Source organism: Amblyomma mixtum, chromosome 2 (genome assembly GCF_055824585.1).
Source record: "Amblyomma mixtum isolate Tamu chromosome 2, ASM5582458v1, whole genome shotgun sequence".
NCBI classification, from domain to species: Eukaryota; Metazoa; Arthropoda; class Arachnida; order Ixodida; family Ixodidae; genus Amblyomma; species Amblyomma mixtum.
Genome location: NC_143013.1, coordinates 320924417 through 320947649, shown reverse-complemented (window position 1 = coordinate 320947649; position 23233 = coordinate 320924417). Strand labels below are relative to the sequence as shown.

Here is a 23233-nt window from a genome sequence, read left to right as displayed (position 1 = left end):
GAATTCTCATGAACCGAAGCACACTTTAAATATTTCTAGGCAAAGAAGATTTCTTTAACGCTGCTGTTATATTGGCTGCACAAAAAAAAAAAGCGCACTCACCTTGACAAGACGGGCAGCATTCCCCTGGGAGTGTCACGACTTTTGGGCATTGAATGGCAGGGCATACGACGGGGTCACATACCAGACGGCCCCTCTGCAAGAGAGGCAGCAGAGAATGAATGCTCTAAGAAACGAGACTGTGAAAAATGTCCTGAAGCTGACTAAGAAAGGAAACTTTAAGAGTTCCACTCTACTGTGTACATGGCGAATAATATTAAGCGTTGCTGAAGCTGTAGGACAAAGTACGTACACTCTTTAAAAGTGAACTCGCATGGATGACCTGCCTGCCTGTTATGCCATTGATGCTCTCTTTTTATCTTCCACATTTCAGACGTCTTGATAGTAACTACAGGTGGCACTGACAGTGCTTTTTCACACAGAATGCAAAGGTCCCACATCATGACAACTGCGGCTCTTTACTACTGCACACGCATTGCTAATGTCGTTACACGACTCCTAATTTACAAGGAACTCTCAGCCGCACAGCATAAAAGAAAGGAATCCAGGTCAACTTCATAGTCTCACGAAGTACGGACCTGGCAAGAGCACATGACGCACGCTTCATGGCGTGCCGTCCACTGGGCCCCGTCGTCGAACACCTCGCCATCGTAGTAGCACTTGTGGTTGGACTCGATACGGTAGATCTCGTTGTTCTCCGCGCCCGTGTCGCTCGAGTAGCCAGGAACAGCCACGCCACCGGAAGCAGAACTGCCTCCGCCCTTGACTAGGCCTGGCAAGCAGGTCTCTGGTATGCGGATCTGACAACACAGGCACAACCTCGTCCTCAATAACAGCGAAGAATGTACGGCAGCCAGCAAGAACAAGCCCACTGTAGGACATCATTTTTATTTTTTTTATTACCCACTTTATCGATATATGTTTTACTCAATGTAGCAGCTGCAAAGAACGTCCGTCCGTCCGTCCGCCCGCCCGCCCGCCCGCCTACTCGCCCGCCTACTCGCCCGCTCGCCCGCGCCAGCCCGCTCGCCTGCGCCCGCCCGCTCGCCTGCGCCCGCCCGCTCGCCTGCGCCCGCCCGCGCCCGCCTGGCCACTCGCCCGCCCGCCCGCTTGTCTGTCTGTCTGTCTGAACTGGCAAAGCTACAGCGGCAAAGAAGACAAGAGCAATCCGTTATCACAGAAGCCCATTCCCCTTCACTTCAGCCGTAATAAAGTGCTTTGCCGCAATGGGACAATGCTTGCTGAAAAGCCTGCTTTGCCGAGCAGCATAAGGCGTAAATTTCGATTATATGTCTGAAAGAAACGGTGTTGTCAGGCACACAACCATTTCACATCCCTAATCTCCACAACTTGCTTTTGTAGCGAAAGCCTCCGAGTGACCTTGCAACGACCTTGAGATAAGTCATGCTTAGTGTTGCTATGCACATATACCTCACCATGTGAATGGACCACCTTTGACCTTCAACTTTGACCTTCACATTTGGCCTTGAACTTTTATTTCAAATTTGACATTGAATTTTGACCTTGCAAGTTGTCGGCAGAGGCAGTAAGAAAGCCACGTGGTAATCACGTGTCACACCTCGGATCCTAACATTCAGACTAACGAAGTGGGGGACCAGAATTGACTTCGTCTACCAACGAGAAACTCGCACGCCTAATTACTGCGTGTCCAAGACCGAAACGGCAGCTAACTATTTTACTGACCATCGATCCATCTTTGTCTCCATCAAGGCAATCAATGAAAGCGAATAAGTGGCTGTAAAGTGGTGGGATGAGTTAAGAAAGATGTACCAAAGATAAACCATGTTTCATCATCTTTATGTAGATTTCACTACTTGAAACTCAGTTCGGCAGAGTTGAACCACTGCCTAACATTTATCAAGCCCGATAGGCTCTTGATGCAGCTTTATGCTTTGTGGGATATACAGATATCCCTCGCCTGCCCGCGCCGAGTCACGAGACGAGAGCGCATGCCGCAGGGAATGGGGAGAGGAGGGCACCCGGCAACTCTCCTCACTCTCAGCTCGGACGTGACGTCACGCCTACGCTCTGGCGTCTTAGGAACGGGGTGAACGACCCCTCTTGGTTGCAACCGGTTGCTCAAGGGGGGTGCAATGTCATAGGGGTTTAAGGAGAGCTCACGCGGGAACAAAGGCTGTCTAGTCTCTCCTCTCGCCGTGGTGACTGCCCGATTGCCCCGCCGACCCCGTCTCCTGCCCGCGCCTCCCTGGATTATTCAACGCCGGTCGACGACGACCTGGTAAGCTGCTGAACCATATATTATCGGATAGAACATTCTTCCGCAGTGTGTTTTGCCTTGCGCTAGGTTAATAAACGGTTTCCTAGCGTACTCTGTTCGTTGCCTACTTCGTCCGAACCCGCCGTGGCTGTGACTTTGCTCCACGGGTTGGGGACACGAGAACGCCCGCGCATAGCTGACACGGAAGCTCGCCTTCCTGGCTGGCTGGACGCGAGTGACCCCATAGCTTGCAGCTGCTGATGAGTTTCTGTGCGCTGTTTCTCAGCACTGCTAATATGAAGAGAGAACTCTGCCGGTTCCCTTTAAATGATCGCCGAAAAGAGCTAACTGAAACTGTGCCTTAGCGGTTCTCATTGCCAAACAGGAATTAGTGCCTCAAAGCACTTACAGCAAACGCATAATGTTTCTTCTTGGAAATGACCACAAATAGAAGGTTCGTCCACACGAATGAAGCACAGATTTGTTAAACACTCATTTTTTTTCTCCGTACCATAAACAACTGGAACGTGTTACCAGATGATGTGGTCTGCCACAAAACTGTGGGTTTGTTTTATGATGCTTTGTGCCTGCGGCTACAATGCCGTAGTGGCACTGCGAGCATTGTAAGAATAAAGAAAAGAGCTTCCGAGTGGACACCGGACGACTCACATCTCCGATGTGTCCTCTCAGCTCAACTTGCTTGGACTTTCCAGACTTGGAGGTGACCAGCAGATAGGAAGATCCACTGTTGAGTCGGTGCAGAGTCGCCACACTCGGTTCGTCCAACGTGTCCTCCAGCTAAGCAGGTGCAAAGAGCAGAGCACATAGGGCATTCCCAGTTCACCGCACTGGACACTCTCTCCATTAAAGGCAATCCGCAGTAATGTTCAAGCCTGAAGTGCACAAACCATTGATACTAATACACGTGGCACAATCGAATTCATGTCGCAGAGCTCGGCTGTCCTCAGTAAATGCTGGCGCATCGCGCACGCAATGAGAGGGAAGTAAGAATAAATTAATTTTCTTTATTTCGACAGAAAAATGCGGAAAGTACGAATGCTTTTTTGAAGACAGTTTCAATATTCAAACCAGGCTGCACCCGCGGACAGGAAGTGCTTCTCTCCTATCAAAGTTTTCAACTCGAGCTCCTTTTACAGGCACATATTCAGGCCAGGGTGCAGTGAGCAAGTGGACGTTTTAGATCTCCAACTTGGGCAAGCAAAATGTTTCTCGTAACTTCAGTTAAGCCTCGACACAAGTGCACTCTTTCCAGAAAGGTTGCAATTGATCATTGCGTCTTTGTCCAGGGTGCGCATTCCTGTCACGCCACATGCTTCACTCGAACAACACAATATGCACTACATGTCCACACAGCGAGACAGAACTTCCACTGGGAAATCATAATACCCGGCTAGAAAAAGTTGTCTAACTCAGGCCAAAGGAAACAGTTCTCGCAGTCAAACGCACTAAAAGTTATAGTCGCGTGAGACACGGAACTTATATCAACAACCCTAAGCACCTGCGCCGATTGGGGACCCACCTCGTCTCCGGTGATCCGCTGGAGCACCCTCTGGACGCTGCGCGCGCTGGGCCCTGCGTCAAAAGTGGGCGCGATCTCGAGCAGCTCGAGCAGGTGCCTCTCGGCCGGGTCGAGGCCCGAGACGAAGACCGAGTAGTGCAGTCGGCAGGACTTGTCCACCGACAGCCAGGCCTGGCCCGCCGCAGAGCTGTTGCCCTCGGACACGAGCAGCACGGGAGCCTCTGCACGGACGGCCGCTGCTTAGCTGCTGTTGCAACAGCTGCTTTCGGGATGCACCGCCCACGGTGTACCGCGAACACTGATGAGCAAAACTTTGCGGGCAGGGGGTTTTTAGCGGTGATTTAAACACTGAGGCGGCTGGTTTCACCATGGAAAGATAATTGCGCTACGACGCGGCTAGTTCCTGGGTACCACTCGTTTTCCCAGGCAGGCTAACGACTTCAAAGCGTCGACGCGTTTTTCCTAAAACACCCTAATGTAGACGTGAGCCAACACACGTTATCATGCGCTAGTTTCTTACATTGGATTCGTGCTTGTATTTACTCTGAAACTGGGGCAAAAAACTGCTGTGCTGAAAGCATCCTATTTCAGCTGTTTCTTTAAATGTGTGCCAGCATAATTGCTTTAGCTGCGAGTCCTTAGAAGCCACAGGCCGCAGAGGCATCGTCCATGAGGCGGGATGGACTTGCTCACCACTCAGGAAGGCGTCCGAGTAGAGGCGCTGCTTGACTCGACCACGCAGCTCGCCCTGGCCTTCCGAGAGCACCTTGAAGGTGAGGTCGTCGGTCAGCAGCATCTCCAGCACCTGGCTCGTGCCACGAGTGAAAGTGCCGTTCGTCTGTCAAAGAAGACAGGGACATTCACTCTGTTAGGTGACAAAAGACACGTTATGTTTTCGCGAAGCAAATGGTGAAATTAATAGACGCTATAAATCTTGACAAGCCACCATCAAAAAGAAAAAAAAGCGATTCGCGGTGCCTTGGCAGCGAGACAGACGCTGATAAAGTACAGCTTCTTATGCTGCAACGAGAAATATCAGTGCAATACTTAAGAGGAAGGATCTCTGCTCTTTCTTGCACCACTACGGAGCCCCGTGAGCAATTATAACAACCGACATATGCTTCTTGTTTGGTTTGGTTTATTTTAAAGTCCCAAAGTGACTGAGGCTATGAGGGACGCCGTAGTGAAGGCCTCCGAAAATTTCGACCACCTGGGGTTCTTTAACGTGCACTGACATCGCACAGTTATATCCTTCTTGTAGCAAGCATTTATTGTTATTTGGTGGAAGGTAATGAGCAGGAACAAAAACATGACTTGCCTTAATTGCCTTGACAGGGTTCAAGATCCCAAAAACGGATATGAGCAAACAACAGACACTGCCCAGTACCGGTATGTGGACAATTTCTACTGACCAAAAGAAAAAAAAACTGGCTGTGGTTTAACTCTGGCTGACCTCAAGGAATGCGAAAGCACGTTGCTTCTTCCTCGCCTCCGTCTGTCTTCTGGCTCTCTGCTTAGCCTTATTCATAGCGAGACTGTTCAGCCGTTGTTGTTGCGACTGAGATAAGGATGAAAAGGAAATTGCACGGTCCTGCCAACTGGCTCCAGCCGAGCCACCACCGCTGCCACGTGCAGATAGAGGAGAGTTAAGAGATACGAGGAAAAAGTGAAAGAAAAGACGCGCGTCGCAGCAACAACCGCGTCCGCCGAAGCGGACGCTGGCTAAAAAAAATTGGCAGTGGCTTAGCTCTGGTTAAGCCTGGATATACAAGCGAAAAGCTGCAGGTATGCTCTGTTTGACGTCATGGCTGTCGCAGTTGGCGCACAATGCACTGGGAGCACCGCGATAGCGGTGTAGATTTTGAGCCAACTCCCTCGCTACCACTTCTGAGTATTCTTTTCTTCCTTCCATGGCGAATGTCATCGTCTCTTCTACGACCGCTGCCGCCGCTCACACGTGCGTTCTCGCAACGCCTTCCGAAAGAACCTTCTCTTGGGACGGCGGCGTAGACCGCGCAGCAGCGGCAAGGGGTAAAACGGTGGCGAGGAGGACAAGAGGGCGATGGAGCGCGCGCCGCGGCGCGCGGCCTCTTTTATGTCCGCCGCCGCCGCTCGGGCGTTATCGCAACGTTTTGCGATAACGCGATAAGAGCGCGATAAGAACCGCTAGCAGCGGCGAAGGGTAAACAGGTGGAGAGGAGGAGAAGGGAGGGGGTGGCGAGGAGGAGGAAGGGCGCGCCGCGGCGGCGCCAAGGGGTGGCTCACGCGAAGCGCGGTGTTGACGAGCCTAGAACCTCGATGTTTTCACCGTGCACGGACGCATCCCCTCTAACAGATCCGAAGCTACAGAAGTGAACTAGTCTGCGGGGTAGGACGCTGCTCACAAAGCAGTACACGTTTGGATTAATTGGAGACCATGAGACAAGCAAGCGTGAAGATGTTATGCCAGTGCAGACAGATTAATTGCGCAGAATGAGCTTAGTACCAAATCCTGCTCCTGCAATTCCTTCGCTTCCGCCGTAAGCGGATTCGACGCAGCCCCTGTTCAGTTTCTCGCACCTTCGTCGATGTGGGAACGAACGCGTTCTCGCGGACATGCCCAGGAAAAGAGAGGCTGATACACCAGCGCTGACCACACGCCGCTTACTGGGGCTACCGAAGCCATCATCGAAATACCAAGCTGTGGAAGGACGCAAAGAGGACCGCGGCCTCTAGAATGAGTGGCGCTTCTCCGGTCAGCTGTAACTGTGGTTTCGAGAATCACAGCGTTACGTTGTTCATCTGAGCGCAAGAAATTGGAGACGGAGTGTGGCTGGTTCCTGGGTCGATGCATTCGGGTCTGACCGGACTGCGCGCCTACTAGCACGGCGAACGAAGACGCGCAAATGAGCAGAGCCTCGGGAGGCACCGTTCCCGTGGACGTGCCTCGTAGCTGCGCGGGGCTCCACCACTCACCCAGTGGTAGGCGAATGGCGGGTTGTAGGAGGCCGCCATGGTGCGCACCTCGTTGTCGGCCGGGCTGTCCGTCTCCAGAACGACCACCATGGGCGCACTGTCCAGGCCCGACGCGTACGCCTGCACATGGGGGGGGGAGTCGCCTCTCAGAGAACGCGTCTTTCATAGATCAGCAAGCGGGAAAAATGAAAGAGCCCCTTTAAATACGACTTCCTTTCTCGGAACAAAAGACTTACTGTGTTTCAGTCACACTTGGCTTCGTCCACATGCAACGAGTCACTTCAAAAATGCTCACATGCCCACCTCCTCAATTTTATATCTTTCCAATAAGGTATCTATCAAGATCTTGAACTCATCAACAGAAAACTGACGTAAGATTCTTCTGATATGCGGCCGTGATCTCTGTGCACCTATCGCTGCTGAGTGCGTGAAGCATGTGGCATGGGTGTGCGATCAAGCTGCATTTAGAACCCCTTTGCCTAATGTCGCCTATCGTCCTTGCTGCAACGTAACTGCGAAAAATGTAAGCAAGCACTTCACACCAGAGACGTTGCCGCACTTGCGAAAAGAAGCAGAACTACACGGAACGGGCATAGCTTATATACACGCGCAAAGTTACGTAGCTTCTTAGCCACAGAGGTGTTTCATTGTGCTCTTTTTGATTTTCGTTTTTGTTTAAACAGGGAAGTGATCGATGACATACAGCTCCAACAGGGTCACTACAGCTAAGCCATGCGGCGAGCAGGAAACTTATCCGAGATCGGCCTACGCCGACCAGAAAATTCGAAACACTGTCAGGTTTGCTACTAAACGGACAATCAAACGATAGTGGAATAGGCAGAGATGTATACAAAACATTCATCTGTGCAAATACGCGGAAACACAAAGCAAAAGACGGCTGTGTCTACTTTTGTCAATATGGCCAACACCACTAATTCAATAATACAAAGCAGGTATATCTTACCTGGTAAGATATTGATCCGTCCTGGTTTACGTTCAACACAGCAAAGCCAGAGTTGGACGTTTCCGCTGTCAGCACAGCCTGAAAAACTGCAGGACCAATGAAAAGCTAGAAACCGGCATCTTTTAGGTCCAGAAGATTGTACAAGGAATCGTGGGAACATTGTCGTTCGAGCTAAATCTGGACTCAGTTCAATAGACCAAGGCATCACGAGAGAGGGCATAAAGAAGGAAAAAAGTTTGTAACGCCACTGCTTGCCACTCTATAATATATTATCATCCGGAAGTTCGGAAGATGAGGCTATGTGAACCCCTTTGCATTCCCTACTGGAAGGCGCTTAATACAGCTACATCCGTCAATTGTAAATGAAGAAATGGTCATGAAAAAGTAAGTTTCCTCTCATTTAGGAAGTACATCGTCCTCATTTACTCCTCAATACATCCTCTTATTTAGGGTGTACCTTAAAGCCCCCAGGTTGGTCAATATGAACTTCTTGCAAGTGGCCTCATTCCTCGTTACAGAAAAGAATAGCAGATGAATGCTTGCGAACATCAGATCTGGTTGCTTGAGGCCGTGTTGAAATATTTAAGGGATAACGGTGTGTCATGATACCTGTGGTTTAACGCCGTAAAGCTGCACATGCTCTATGAGAGACACCGTAGCGGATGTCTCCAGATCTGGACCACCTGGGGTTCTCTAACGTGCACTGGCAACGCACGAAACGCGGGCGTCTGGCGAATCCCGCGCTTTTCCCTGAAATCAGAGGAGAAAGGGACATTTCGCTTGCGGAGGCAGCTTCGGGCGGACACGAGGAAATGCCTCAGTGAGGGCACGTAAGAAAAAAGTCGCTGCACTGCGAGGGCTTTAACTGCGCTGCCACTGCTCGTTTTCGTTAATTATCGCGACTGCACGTTTAAGAAAAGATACATGACAACCACGGATGCATAAATGTTCGATGACCATGGATAGAGGGGCTGTAGGTATAAGTTTCTTTTTCCCCCTTACAGGTTATGATTCAAATTTTAAAGAAATCGGGGCCCCACTGTTGCATGTCGGCCGAACGACGACGGGTCCCTCGATGTGCCGCTGTCCGTCGGGCGACGTGAGGCGCATGCGCAGCTTGCCGGCCACCAGCAGCGGCTGCTGCTCCGCAGAGAGACTCAGCTTCACGCTGGCCACGTTCAGCGACTGCGAACGAAGAAGAAGAGCGCCCTCCTTCTCCGCCCACCACCACCACCGCACCAAACTCACCACGTGGATCTTTGGCAGCGTTATTTCCGAGCTGGCAACCACCGCCGATTCGCCCGAACTGCCCGCCAGGAGGCTCAGCTTGACCACCACGTCTCTTGCGTCTGCGAGGCGACAGTTGCCCCCACTCTTTGAGGAGTCCGAAACACTGCCGACCACAAGAAAGAGGGCGCATAGGCCGAAGCCAACTGTTCTTGAATTGCAATCAAACGCCCGTTTCTCTTTACGAAACTTCTGTAGAGCTGGGCACCAGTGTCGCCCTTCGATATTGTTCCGAACGTGGTACCCCTCTGTATACAGTCACGCGCGCCCCAGCCGCTGCAAAAGGGTGAAAGTGGTGCGCATTAAGTACCGCTATTCAAGTCATGCCACATACCGCGGATCTGGCCCACTAGGAGATGCGGTCCCGGTTACCGGGCCGGGTTGAACCGTTCTATTCATTGAGGCTGCAGCGTTGCAGCTTCGGGCAGAACCAGTGAAGACAGACACACCCACCTGTGGGCGAGAATATTCCGTTGAACATGACCGTGACGTGTATGTCAGTCCTGGACGGCGAAATGGCGGCGACACCTCCTCCTCCCAGAGTCTCTCTCACCCCGGACTCGGGAACCATGAGCGAGCTGAACACCTCTGCAACAGACAGCAAGGAAAAAACAACAAGGTAAAGGGGAAGGAAAGCACATGCCGAATGCATTACGTCGCAAGCGAGTACGCCAACGGAGATTCCCGAATTTACAGCGCATCCTGCAGCGCAGAAGCATTATATATATATATATATATATATATATATATATATATATATATATATATATATATATATATATATATATATATATATAGCAGACGAGGCAAGGGGAATGAGGGGCTCGTTATCAATATGAGAGAAGCCAACAGCCACAGAAACCAAGGGGCACAGGGGATTTTTAATTTTTATTTATTTATTTTGTGGTGTTGATCAATTTATATTACTGAATATGTTAAAGCTAATTGATTAGAAAAGAAGAAGAAAAAACAACCACATGCCGCCGGGGGGATCCGAACCCACGACCTCCGAATTACGCGTCCGGTGCTCTACCGCTGAGCTACAGCGACGGCTGTCAAACCTTCTGCTTTCGGGGGTATTTATATTTACAAATAACCTAACCTTGGGAGTGTTCACCAGCGCCACCCACGTTCTTAAGCGGCGGACGTAGCACGTCCTGAGTTACCGCTGATGCGACGTCTGCTTAATTGCTTAACGAGGGCCTCGGTTCTGGCAGCCTTGATGCCTTAGGAAGCATAAGAGGGTTCTCACACAGCTTCCACCCTCGCCGTTCGATGACGTTCTACGTCACATCAGCGGTAACTCAGGACGTGCTACGTCCGCCGCTTAAGAACGTGGGTGGCGCTGCTGAACACTCCCAAGGTCAGGTTATTTGTAAACATAAATACCCCCGAAAGCAGAAGGTTTGACAGCCGTCGCTGCAGCTCAGCGGTAGAGCACCGGACGCGTAATTCGGAGGTCGTGGGTTCGGATCCCACCGTCGGCATGTGGTTGTTTTTTCTTCTGCTTTTCTAATCAATTAGCTCTAACATATTCAGCAATATAAATTGATCAACACCACAAAATAAATAAATAAAAATTAAAAATCCCCTGTGCCCCTTGGTTTCTGTGGCTCTTGGCTTCTCTCGTATATATATATATATATATATATATATATATATATATATATATATATATATATATATATTCGAGTGTACTACAGTATCGAAACACGCATCTTTTAAAGCACGCGCGACGTAGAGGAATAGCATAAGGCACCAATGCAAAGAAGCAAAGAATGGGGAGCGGGGAGGATGGAAAAGACGAGAGAGGGAAAAGAAGAATCAGTGACAGCTTGAAAAGGCGATCCCTAACGTGGATGCAGGTGTTCGGAAGGAGGGAAGGACAGAAGAAAAAAAAAGGGGGAGCGGAAAGGATAATTCCTTTCCCCACCACCTCATGGCTTCCTTAGAAAAACAGGGGAGTGACCCTCGAGGTGTTGCTCATTGCCAGATCTCGGCGAGAAGCGTGAAACGCTTGACCCCTGCGCAACGATGAGGCAACATTTCAAGAGAAACTAGTAGGGATGGGGGTCAGCAGGAATTCCAACGAAACACTTCAGAAAAAAAAGAAAAACAATGAAAAAAAACGCTATTATACAAGACTGCAAATAACCACTCAGAGAAGGGTGGTGGCAGCTTAACAGAATACAATGTATATATATTGTTACCTTGACTTCGTCCACTGCATGACAAAGGCTTCGCCCATCCCACATTTCTCCATTAACACTATCCTGTGCTAGTTGCGGCCACCCTATCCCTGCAAAATTATTAATCTGATCCACCCACATAGCTTTCTGCCACCCTCGCTAGGCTCCCCTTCCCTTGGAAGGACCATCGGTTATTTTACCTTCGCATTACCAGCGTTTGTTCTCTGACCCACTCTGCCCTCTTCAGTTTCTTGCCCATCAGCTTCCTTTCCATTGTCCCCAATTTAAGACGAACCCTTTTTCGAAAGCCTCCACGTTTCAGCCCCACAGGTGAGTACTGGTAGTATACAGATACTATTAAACTTTTCTCTCGACGGATATTGGTAAACAGCCATTCATGATCTGAGACAACCAGCCAAATGCGCTCTACCTCCCAATTTTATTCTTATAGTTATTTCCCTCTCATGATCCGGATCAGCGGTCACTACCTGCCCTAAATAGACATATTCTCTTACTACTTCCAGCACCTCGCTACGAATTGCGAACTGCTGTTTCCTTGCTAGACTGTTGAACATTACTTTGGTTTTCAGCACGTTAATTTTTAGACCGATCATTCTGCTCTGCCTGTCTAAGTCACTGACCGTCCCTCCCTCCGCTTGTTAAATGCAGACTATGCTCGCATGCCGTCTCAAGCCGTCTTCTTCGTTGCACTAATCCCCTCCCCTCCCGGTTCACGACGGAGACTACCTCGTTGCGCATAGAACTGATCTCCTGCTGACCCGCAACGTTTCCCTGCCCTGTACCATCGCCTCCGTCAAGGCGAAAGCACTGCCTCTGCCATTCCTAAACTTTGGCTTTTCTCAAGTTTTTCCGTCCGGCATTTGCCTTGCTACAATCTCTCTGTGCGAAGTGGATGCGTTAGACACTGCCTCATCTCATGAACCCGCAGCCCATCACCGGCCGACCTCTCTTTCGACGGACGCGTTCACGATCATGATGCCCTCCGATCTTTGTCCCGCCCAAAGTAAACAGCTCCGAAACCTTCTAGAACCTTTTTCAGACATGCAACGCGGTTGTTCCCTCTACTCTCCACGCCTTCTTCTGGAACTCATCCGGCGGAACTCCAGATCTGAATCCAGTGCTGCTTAGGACGCGGGGGTGGTGGTCTCACACGGACGTCTCTCTTCTGGAGCAACCAATCATTAACTTCCATCTGCCACGGTGCCAGTTTGCACACTATCCGATTGGCAGGTTGTGATGACGCCGCAAGGTCACGTGATCTAGGAGGCCCACCTGCCTCCTAGTTTGATCTATGGGCAGCACCTGTCAGAAATCGTGCTCATGATTTTTTCACTCAGAACGCCGACACAGGATTTTCTGCGTAAACAAGGCCTTTAACGCCATCGCGTTACCATGCATGCGTTGCCTGGTAACCGCTTGCGTAAGTTAACGCTAACCATGCAGAAAAAGATACAAACGAACGCAGCGGTTACATGTAGCTGATTGCCCACCGAGCTGATGAAAGCTTGTGGGACTGAAGCACTAAAAATGAGAAAACTCCGCCTTGAATATTTTTCTTCGCTCTTTAACCTCTGATATTTCGCCATACTTACCACCATCTGCAATGCAGGAAACTAGCTCTCCATCACCCAGACTCACCAACGACTTACTCGGCGCGAACAGGTGTGCGCAGTGTTTCAAATTTTCCGCACACGGTAGCGGAGTGGCACCATTCGTTGCAGTGCAGCGGAGCACATCAATCGCGCTGCATTGTGTTACGTGGTCTGTGGGCTTACGCCTGTTTGTCGACTTGAGCGGATAAAGTATCCGCACTAATAAATAAAAAAAGCTGGCGGTAAACTTAAGTCTCCTTACGCGCTATGAATGCGAAACGTTAGGCACTACTGGTGCTTCCGTTGGTGCGTTTGTGGTTGATTGTCTGAGGTATTCTGTGCGTTTGTTTAACTTAGTTCACATTGCCCACTAACAGCGCACCTTTCGGAGCTCCATAGGTTAATGCCAATACATGCAGAATTGGTCATTCTCAAACGAACATTCATAGATGGCGGCGAGTCCTCATATACCACTACCAGAGCAGTGGCGCAGCGGTTAAGCGATGCGCCACTGCACTCGCAGCGGGATGTTACTATTACAGACACTGGTAGGTATTGCGCGACCCATGTTGCTTTTCCCGAGCCAATTCTCGCGCAGCTGGCATGAAGCTCCTCCGAACTTACCCGAGTTACTGCTAAGATGCTGTTTTGAGGAAGGCAAGATTGCTTACGCTGATATCGATTTGGACAAGTCTGATACCATCTATGTCAACGAACATCTCTGCCCTGCCCTAAAGAAACTTCTCGGCGCAGATATCGGTAGGAAACGTAAACAAGGCTGCAAATTAGTTTGGACGCTGAATAGCAAGAAGTTCGCAATAAAGGCAGATTACGAGCCGGTCAACAAAATTAGACATGCAACAGATTTATCTCCGGGCTTCTGACCCTCTGCCGTCGGCTCCTTATGCGTTTCCCTACTCTCGAATTAGATACGCTAAATCACCGGGGATGAGCGAGCAACACCTCTGGTTTTTGAGCGAGGCTAAGTGGAAGAGAAAAAGATGTGTGCGAAGATGAACATTACCATCAAACAAAGGAAATGCGAGGAAAATTCAGGAGAGCAGAGTGAAGACGCCGTGAGAAAAGCCGAATAAAGAGGGAAGAGTGAACGAAAGCGATAGCGCACGCTTGGGTGGATGGAGACAGCGAAACCATTTCCTAAAATGAAACGGACCGGCAATGTGAAGGCAGTGTTTGCAAGCGTCACGAAAAGCACACTACTTCCGAGCTTAGGAAAAGAAAAAGAAAATGCAGCGCTAAGGCAAGCTGGACAGAAGTAAGCTGGACAGAAGAATGAAATGGTGCCGTTACGAATATCTAAGCGAGGTAGTTTGTGTGAGCCTGCAAGAGCACGAGAGAGAGAGACAAAAAGTTCAAAAGTTTCCACGACCTGCATTTTCGGCGACCAGTGTGCGAAACAAAGAGGAAGCCCCCTGAACGGCAGTATCGAAAAAGAGGAAAGACGCCAGGGAGAGACGCGAAAAAAGATGTGGCGACGCCGCAAGGTGTAAGGAAGCGCTTTGGGAAACAAACGAGCTTGTTTGTGCGCCAGAAGTCGGATCTTGACAAACTGTCTGCGAGCAGAGCGAAGAAGCGCCGCCCTGAAATATTGGCCAGTAGCGAGAGCTCCGGCCGGACGCGACGGGCTAACACGAATTCCTATTCGGAACAGCCTGTGTTTCCCACATGCGCGCTGCAGGCGGGGAAAAGATGCTCAGGAAGTACGATACGGCAATTGCGCTGCGTTTGTGGCTCATCCTCACGCTCTGCAAGTTTTACGACGTGCTCACATCTTCGACGACCCTATTTTTTCCTTTTCTTCAGGAATTCTCGAGCTCTCCTTTACAAGGCACAACACCGATACACGCACAACCTCTTTGACATTGACAAAGAGTTAATTTTGCGTTGAAAAGAGCGGTGTCAAAACACATGAATTAACAGTAACGAAAAGAATGCGCAGTATTACAGGAGGAGGCCGATTTTTTTAACCCTTAGGGATGGACCCCATACGAAACGATGCAGTTAAGTGTGTCTGGGGCCCTACCCACAAAAAATACCCTTGGGAGAGGGAGAAACAAAACAGTTTTGGTTATACTGCTGTGTGATTCTTGTATTCTTGTATACCTATTTTGAAATATGTCTGTCGCGGCTACTGTTATCCTTGTTTCTTCGCGTTGTCTCGGACTGAATGTTTTTATTGTATGGTACTAATATTGGTGTCATGTTCCTCAGTGCCTCCCCAGAGCTTATAGTTTCTTTATATGTACATACCATCTTTTTCTGTGTTTTTACGTGTTTTACTCACCCAATCCTTCAACAGCCTCGTACATGAGTCTAGAAGTTTGTAAATAAATAAATAAAAAAAACAACAGACCCAGCCTAATATAGGGCGCAGGCGATATCAACTATAAATAGATCGAGAACACTTGATGGTGTCTGAGTAAGTGTTGTAGGCATGGTAATTTCATTCAGGAAACCATTAGATGCATTTTTTTCTTGAAATTCGCAAGTAGGAAGAGATGATTGTTAAAATTAAAATCACCACCAATAATAGAAGATCGTTGTTTTCTGCAGTTAGTCTGGAAAAGTATCGAGGAAATTATAAAATTGTGGAGAATAACAGATGGTGGTCTACAGACGAGAGAGATCAAATATCATCTGTTTTGACAGCAAGCACTTCGTAGCCGGTAGTTATCACCGATAATTCCGGCCACAAATTACATTTAAGATCGTTCTTAGCACAGATTGTTTTTTTTGCTGAATTTTATGCAAAAATTAAAATCACCTATGGTATAGAGGGACAAAACGTTGGTTTATATTACTTAGCGATGAGAGAGGAAAGAAATTTTTTAACTGGCTAATAATAGAAGCTTTAAAGTAGGTCAGGCAGCCTCGGCAGCCACCCTTGGCCGGGCAAGGACATTGAGCCTCCCGACCAATCAGATAAAAACCTCCGTCTCCTTCTCACGAATGAGAAAGTGGCAGAGGTGTATCGAGAAATGAAGCAACACAGTGCGTAAAAATTTAGAGTTTCTTCAGAAATCCCGCTTCGCTTCAAAATCTAACCACACAACACCTGCCAACAATCTCATGTTCCCCTAAGAGTAACATTGGATTCCTTACTTTTTCGACTTCCGTGCATGAGTATAAAATGTGATTAACTGTTAGTTCGTCTCCCCATTTTCCACAAACAGGCTCTTCTTCTTCTTTAAACTATGGAACACCTTTAAATTATGTTCCAATTAAGTTCCAGTTGCTAACTGGAATTTATGTGGAACCAGATTAAGAGTGTACACCCGTATAACCATATCACTTCTGCTAAGACAGGAGTGGCGTGCACACTCGTGAAACGGCGAAGAAAACACAAAACTGCCATTAGGCAAATGTGTCGCCATAAAAATGTCAGGCCCGGGAGAGCACTACTGGGGCAAACGCATACAAACCACGAAAGCAAGTCACAAAACAGAGGTTACGTGGTGGTGTGCTACTCGCCTGTTTCCTACAATCCGTGCTTCTTTCCTCTAGTTTTTGCCGATTATACGTTTTTTTTTCTTTTTCTTGCAAAATCGGAGCAGTTTAAGCAGTATATCACTCGTCCATTCCTGAGGGCAAGCTTTTCTTGGGAAATCGCGGGGTTGCAGCGGAGCGCCAAGGCTATAGGTGCAAGAAAGCAGGCTTCTAGTACCGAACTTCTCGTGCACGGCTTGCGCCCCGGGCACGCGCCGCTCTACTTTATCCTCATATTCTGCCGCAGTGCGTGGCTGGCACCAAAGCACCAACTGGGAGCGCCGAGCTGAGCGTCACCGCGTTGTGGCGTCGCGGTGGGCGCTAAACTTTCTTCGGCACAAAAACAAACCGTTAACTTGGAAGCGAACCGCCGCCGGCCACTCATCCACACTAGTGGAGCGACGGTGCCGCCCTCTGTAGGTCGATCTCTCGGTGACTGCGGAGCCGCTTCAGCCATCCTCATGTTGAAACCGTCAAAAACAGTCCAGGCTTGGTGCCTTGCGCGGGGACAGGTATACGCCGCGCTGAGAGGCGTTTCCCTGTGGAAGTACTTTCAGGACAGTAGTGACATCTTACACACAGTGTGGAAAGAAGCTTCCGTTTGTGACACCGATTTCAGCATCAGAATTTGCAGCATTTCACCTGTTTTTCACCTCATAACATGTCACCGCCAATGGTTTTTACCGGACTTTTTTTTACGATGCAGTGCATACAGGCCCTTCCGAACGTCCTTAACCTTTTACATGCAGCACATCACTGATATAACCGACATGCCGCCACTAACAGTAATGGTGGCGAGCGAACAGCTGCGCATGCTCATTCTCTCCGAATAGCTAACGGCTTCCAGAACAAAACGTCCCGAATCAGGTAAGCGAACACACTGACACGTGTCCAGACCTTTCTCTCGTCAAAAATGCTAGAGCGGCTGCTTGGGAGAACTTGGGAGATTCTCTAGGCAGCGATCACCTCCTTCTCCGGATTACACTCATGGCGAAGGCAGCGCGCAAAAAATGGGGTCAGGCCAAGCTGACCGATTGGCACAAATTCCGGAATCACACTATCCCTCCCGTACTATTTTCCGGCGGCTACGCGGAGTGGGCTAACCACATATACAACATTCAGAAACAACACGTCACAACACTACAAACCACCGAAGAGATCCCCGCAGTGGACACCCACCTCCTGCATTTGTGGGAGGCGCGCCGGAGCTTAACTAAACGGTGGAAAAAGCAGAAAACTAATCGCAAATTACGCGACCGCATAGTCAAACTCACAGAGCAAGCTGCAGCGTATGCTGCCGAACTCTCAGATTCAAATTGGATAGCACGCTGCGACGCCGCAGCTAATCAGATGAGCTCGAAGGGGACGTAGCGTCTCTTTCGCAGTCTAATCGACCCCTCTCAAACGAGAGGGGAGACGCAAAAGCAGCTCCGGCGGGCTCTGCAAGGGTATCAAGGTACGACGGCGCAACTTGCGGACACTCTGTGCGACAGATATTTTTGTCGTACGGAGGACCCGCCTGGGCCTGAGTACATGTACTCTGGCAGGCCTAATGAAACACTTGATGCCCCTTTTGAGTTGCACGACCTTAAGGCGGCCTTAGCAAAAATGCGCCGGGGTACGGCTCCGGGACGGGATCACATAACAGTGAACCTGTTGGCGAACCTACCGGACTCAGCCTACCTCCATTTATTAGAATACATCAACCAGATCTGGGACGGTCGTCCACTCCCTCCCGAGTGGAAAACGTCACTTGTGACGTTTATCCCTAAAACAGGTAAGGCCGTGAATACGGACAACCTGAGGCCCATATCACTGACCTCATGTGCGGGCAAGCTTATGGAGACGATGGTTCGGGATCGCCTCTCTCCATACCTGGAGAGTAAGGGCTTCTTTGCAGTTACCATGTTCGGGTTTCGCCCCCACATGTCTGCACAGGATGTCCTTCTCCAGCTGCACAGGGATGTAATACGACCCACAACTATGCAACACAATGACAAAGCCATCCTCGCCCTTGATCTGAAAGGAGCTTTCGACAATGTTAAACACGGAAGCATCCTGGCCAACTTGAGTTCTACCGATTGTGGGGCTAGGGCCTACGCGTATGTAAGAAATTTCTTGACTAATCGCCAGGCCTTTCTTCGGATTGAGGGCGAGGAATACGGCCCTTACATGATGGGAACACGGGGTACACCTTAGGGAGCGGTGTTATCACCGCTCCTGTTCAACATAGCTATGATGCACCTCCCAAGCCAACTGGCCCGGGTGGAAGGCATTCAACACGCGTTGTATGCAGATGACATTACAATTTGGACCACTGAGGGGAGCCTTGGGGACATGGAGGCCCGCCTTCAGCAGGCCGCTTCCATAGTCGATGCGTATGCCATTGACTGTGGGCTCCAATGTGCTCCAGCGAAATCAGAGCTTTTGCATGTCAGAGCGAACCCAAAGGATAGGACAGCAATTCACATCTCTCTGTCAGGAGGTCCTATTAGAGAGGTGGAGGAGCTCCGTATTCTGGGCCTTTTCATTCACCACAGACTCAGACCGGACTCCACCATTCTGAAACTCAAGAGAGTAGGCGAACAGGTAGGGCGCATGATCCGCCGCGTTTCCAACAAGCGGGGCGGTCTGCGGGGCAGGGACGAGCTTCGGCTCGTCTATGCCTTCGTGACTAGCCGGATCCTCTACGCCGTGCCATATCTCCGCACTACTAAGCAAGACGAGGCGCGAATAGACGCTGTCATCCGCAAGGCAACTAAGCGAGCCCTGGATCTCCCGGTGACTACCTCTAATGCCAAACTCAAGGCATTGGGGGTGCTAAACTCCTACCAGGAGCTGCGGGAGGCCCACCTCGTGAACCAATACACGCGGCTCATGCAGACGGCCCCTGGGCGCCGCCTGCTAAACCGCTTACACATCCAACACGACTGCACTCCAGAGGAGGCGGAGCGTATCCCAGTACTGTGGCGCCATATGCTCTGGGTCTCCCCGCTCCCCCGTAACATGGACACCGACATGCACGTAAACAGGCGACAAGCGCGGGCTCGGGCTCTTGAGAGACAACACGGCTCCCGACCCGGTGTATATTATGTAGACGTAGCAGGCCCATCGCCCACGGGATTTTACACGGCCGCTGTCGTTCACCAGGAAATGCACGTTGATGGACTCTCTTTTCGAGCCCCGAATTCAATGCGAGCCGAGGAAGTAGCGATAGCGCTTGCTGCCGCCCACGCCAATTCGAGAATCATCATTACGGACTCCCGAAAAGCATGTGATCATTACTTGGCAGGGGAGATCTCCCCCTTAGCTGCTTGCATTCTACGACGGACTGCCACTGATCCAACACCCAAAAGAATCATTTGGGCTCCTGGCCACCAGGGCTTACGAGGCAATGAGGCCGCTGACGCGGCTGCCCGAGCGCTTACTCACCGGGCTCCTCATCCCAGCTCTTCTGGCTCGGAGACTAACCAGCCGCTGCTGCGATTCAAGGAAATTATAACGCATTATAGCGACATCCACCGCCTTTTCCCGGCCCCTGCAAAGGGGCTGAGTAAGACGGACGAGCGAACTTTAAGGCGCCTGCAGACAGGTACTCTACTCTGTCCTGCAATCTTAAAGCATTACGATCCTAACACGGATGGGCGATGCCCACACTGTGGGGAGACCTGTGATATCTTCCACATGGTGTGGGCATGTACTCAAAATCCCCACCTCCCCCCTTCCCCTACCCCTTCCAGAGAGGCATGGGAGACTGCCCTTCTCAACTGCTCCTCGCTTGAGTCCCAAAGGGCTCTGGTGAAACGGGCTAGAGACGGGGCATTGTCATGCGGTGTCCCGGACTAGGGACGCCGACCATGTAGCGTGGCCACTCTGTGGCTCCCAAACTCTATTTCAGAAATTAAAAGTTTTCACCACCACCACCACACTGATGCATGCACAACATCACAATTTCTACGCAACCCTTCGTTTGCAGAACGCGTGAGCGGAGGCTGCGCTTTGAAAAAGGACTCGCACCCCGTCTCCGCAGCAGGCTTGGACTCGCATCACGTACCGTGCAGTAGAATTCACGTCCATGACATTTACCCGTACTGAGAATTTGTCAGAATTAGCTTTCATCGTAAATGACCCGCCCGTAAGTGTTATCGAAGCAAAATGCACGCCAAACACACCGGCGACGCGCTCCTAAAGACGCATCGGAAAAATTGCCGCGCAATATAGCCTTTATGGCGTGTCAAAATTGTAGCTTACGCTGTGCAGTCGCCGTGCTTCGGTAAGAAAAAAGGATGGAAAAGAGGACCGCCGATAATGCTGCACGACTACTTTCAGAGCCAATTCTTTCGGGCGAACGCAAATGCAACGCGCTCTTGCGTGCCTCTTAACGTTCACTCCGTCCCGCCATTCGTTCATCTTTTCTCTTCTGCGCGCACCTCGCCTTTGCGGATTATTTTTTTTCCTTTCTCGTAAAGTGGAGAATGCCAAAAGCGCCAGTTCGCGAAGTGCCTATTAGAAGGAGGCAGGAAGGTGAAAGCACCGTCAGGAAAACGGTGTGTGAAGCAAAAGGAAGGAATGGGCGCGAACGCGGCTGAACGCCGCGAAATCCGATTTAATGAGAGCTGCTCCGACGAAGCCGCGAAACGCGACTGAACCTGTGCGAACGTTGAGGCACGCTGCCGTAGTCGTAACCGGGGCAAGGAAAAAAGAAGCAGGGAGAAACCAACAGCCACGCTTCCTCTCACAAAGACCGTTTGTAACTGTTTGGCTGTATCCAGACATAGGTAAAAAAGTGTAAAGAAGCTTAGTTCTGGGATTACAACTTATATCAGATGATTTTCTAAGACAGACTTCTGCGCAGTAGACTGTCTATAGACTGTCTATAGAACATGAACGGAGAAAAGGATAGACCTCCCATGAGCCCAAAACCATAAGCTACGGGGCTGAACAGACAAAACTCTAATAGATCGCTACCAGACTACAGACAGCCTAGAAAATATGGACTTTAGGAGAAAATGGGAAATTAGTTCTTTTTGAGGAACGGAAATGGCGCAGTAACTGTCTACCAAAGCGGAGTACTCGGGTTCGATAGACAGTTACTGCGCTATTTTCGTTGCAAAAAAAATTACCGAAGACACTTTGGAAATTCTGAAGTGTGCTTGGAGAAAGCCTTGCGGTCAACCCACAGCCGCTTCCCCGAACCGCTCGGCGCATGGCGGGCTTCCCGCATATGCGGTTTTTATTGTCTTTGGCGACTGCGGTCGCTTTTTTGATTGTAGTGTTTTACAGCGCAGCTCTTTGGCGCCCGTTTCGCGGCGTCATTTTCGGCGTTCATTTTGGTCATTGGCGTTGGCATTGACGTTTACATTGCGATCATTTTAAGGAAAGGAAGTGCGCAAACTTGCTCCCGGGTCAGTGGACGCCTGACTCGCGCCGTTGTGTTGTTGACGCGGCCGTATGAGCCGTTGCCTAGCAACCGTCGCGGTGGACACCCGAACCGCACCGTACAGGAAGGGAGGAAGTGGGAGTGAAAGAAGAAAGACAAAGAAGGGCCGTAGTGAAGAAAATGAAAATTGTATTTGAGGGAAGGTAATCACGCAGTAACTGTCTCGCATATCTCGGTGGACACCCGTCATCCGTTTGTAGAGGAAGGGAGGACGTGGGAGAAAAGAAGAAAGAGAAAGAGGGGCCGTAATGAAGGAAATGAATTTGAGGAAAGGAAATAACGGAGGAGGTTGCGTCGCTGCGCGGATGAGAGGCCACAGTTGGCACGATTCCAGAGCACAGATGGACACAGCGAGCATGGACGGACTCCGCGAGCATGGACGAACACCGTGAGCATGGACGGACACCGCGAGCATGAGCCATTAAGGGCTTTAGCCTTAAAATGACTAATTGCTGGTACTCGGGTTCGAACCCGACCGCGGCGGCCGCGTTTCGATGGAGGTGGAACGCAAAGAAGCGCCCGTGTGCTGTGCGATGTCAGCGCCACGTTAAAAAAAGATCCCCAGGCTCTGGTCGCAATCATTCCGGAGATCTCCAGTACGGCACCTCTTTCTTTCCTTATTATTTCCCTCCCACCTTCCACCCTTCCCTTACGGCGCGGTTCGGGTCTCCACCGAGATGTGAGAGAATTACTGCCCCGTTTCCTTTCGCGAAAACCTTTTTCAATCTCACCATTTCAACCGCGGTTGCCGGCGCCCGTGAACGGTGGATGTGCTGTTTGAAAAGGTGCGCGCACGAACACTACGCCCCTAGCGAGCAGTCGTCCTAAAAGGTAGGAGCAAATGGTTGCTTCATTTGAATAACCCGGCGCTCTTTAGCCCACTTTAACTAGCATTTACTGCGCTGAGCGATCAGCGGTGATCCATCAGAAATGATATGCAAATGCGATGCCGAACTTAGCGCACACTCGCGAAAGGTGCAAGCTGACGTCTCTTTCTTTCTTTTGCACCAATCCATTGCTCAAGACGCAGCTCATGAAAGTGCACACTTACCGGGTTCCAGCCTGGTGGCCTGCGTGATTCTGCCGGCGACCAGTCCGTTGGGGTGTGCTCCGGTGACCAGCGCCATGTGCAACTTCTCCTTCTGCAGCAGCCGCCGGTACACCTTGGGCACTTTGCTCCACACGGCGCACACCTGCGGGAGGGCACGAGGCAAAGTTAGTTTAACTATAGCCCGGCCCCAGCACGCCGCACTGCAGAGCCAACCTGGGTTCCTTAACGTACACTGACATCGCACGGGCCTCTAGCACTTCTCCTGCATCGAAATGCGACCACCGGGATCGAACCCGCGTCTTTCGGGTCAGCATCTGAGCGCCACAACCATAACCACGGTGGCATAAACTAGAGTTGAAACGAACCCGAAATCTTCGCACTGCAATGC

At 50.4% G+C, this 23233-nt stretch overlaps 1 protein-coding gene across 2 annotated transcripts in view; it reads right to left on the bottom strand.

Moving 5' to 3' along the window:
• Positions 1-23233, bottom strand: part of LOC149365150 (dorsal-ventral patterning protein Sog-like) — a 209030-nt gene that overhangs the window by 5502 nt on the left and 180295 nt on the right. The window contains exons 7-17 of one of the 2 annotated variants that reach the window (XM_089575241.1): positions 22846-22987; positions 9499-9633; positions 9010-9107; positions 8799-8943; positions 7759-7844; positions 6795-6914; positions 4533-4677; positions 3840-4060; positions 2969-3097; positions 639-860; positions 103-196 (exon numbers count right to left, since the gene is read on the bottom strand). In XM_089575241.1, coding sequence (XP_089431367.1) covers positions 103-196; positions 639-860; positions 2969-3097; positions 3840-4060; positions 4533-4677; positions 6795-6914; positions 7759-7844; positions 8799-8943; positions 9010-9107; positions 9499-9633; positions 22846-22987 — 1537 coding nt within the window. Of the gene's footprint in view, positions 1-102; positions 197-638; positions 861-2968; positions 3098-3839; positions 4061-4532; positions 4678-6794; positions 6915-7758; positions 7845-8798; positions 8944-9006; positions 9108-9498; positions 9634-22845; positions 22988-23233 lie in introns of both variants that reach the window. The other variant, XM_089575240.1, reaches the window with a different exon arrangement.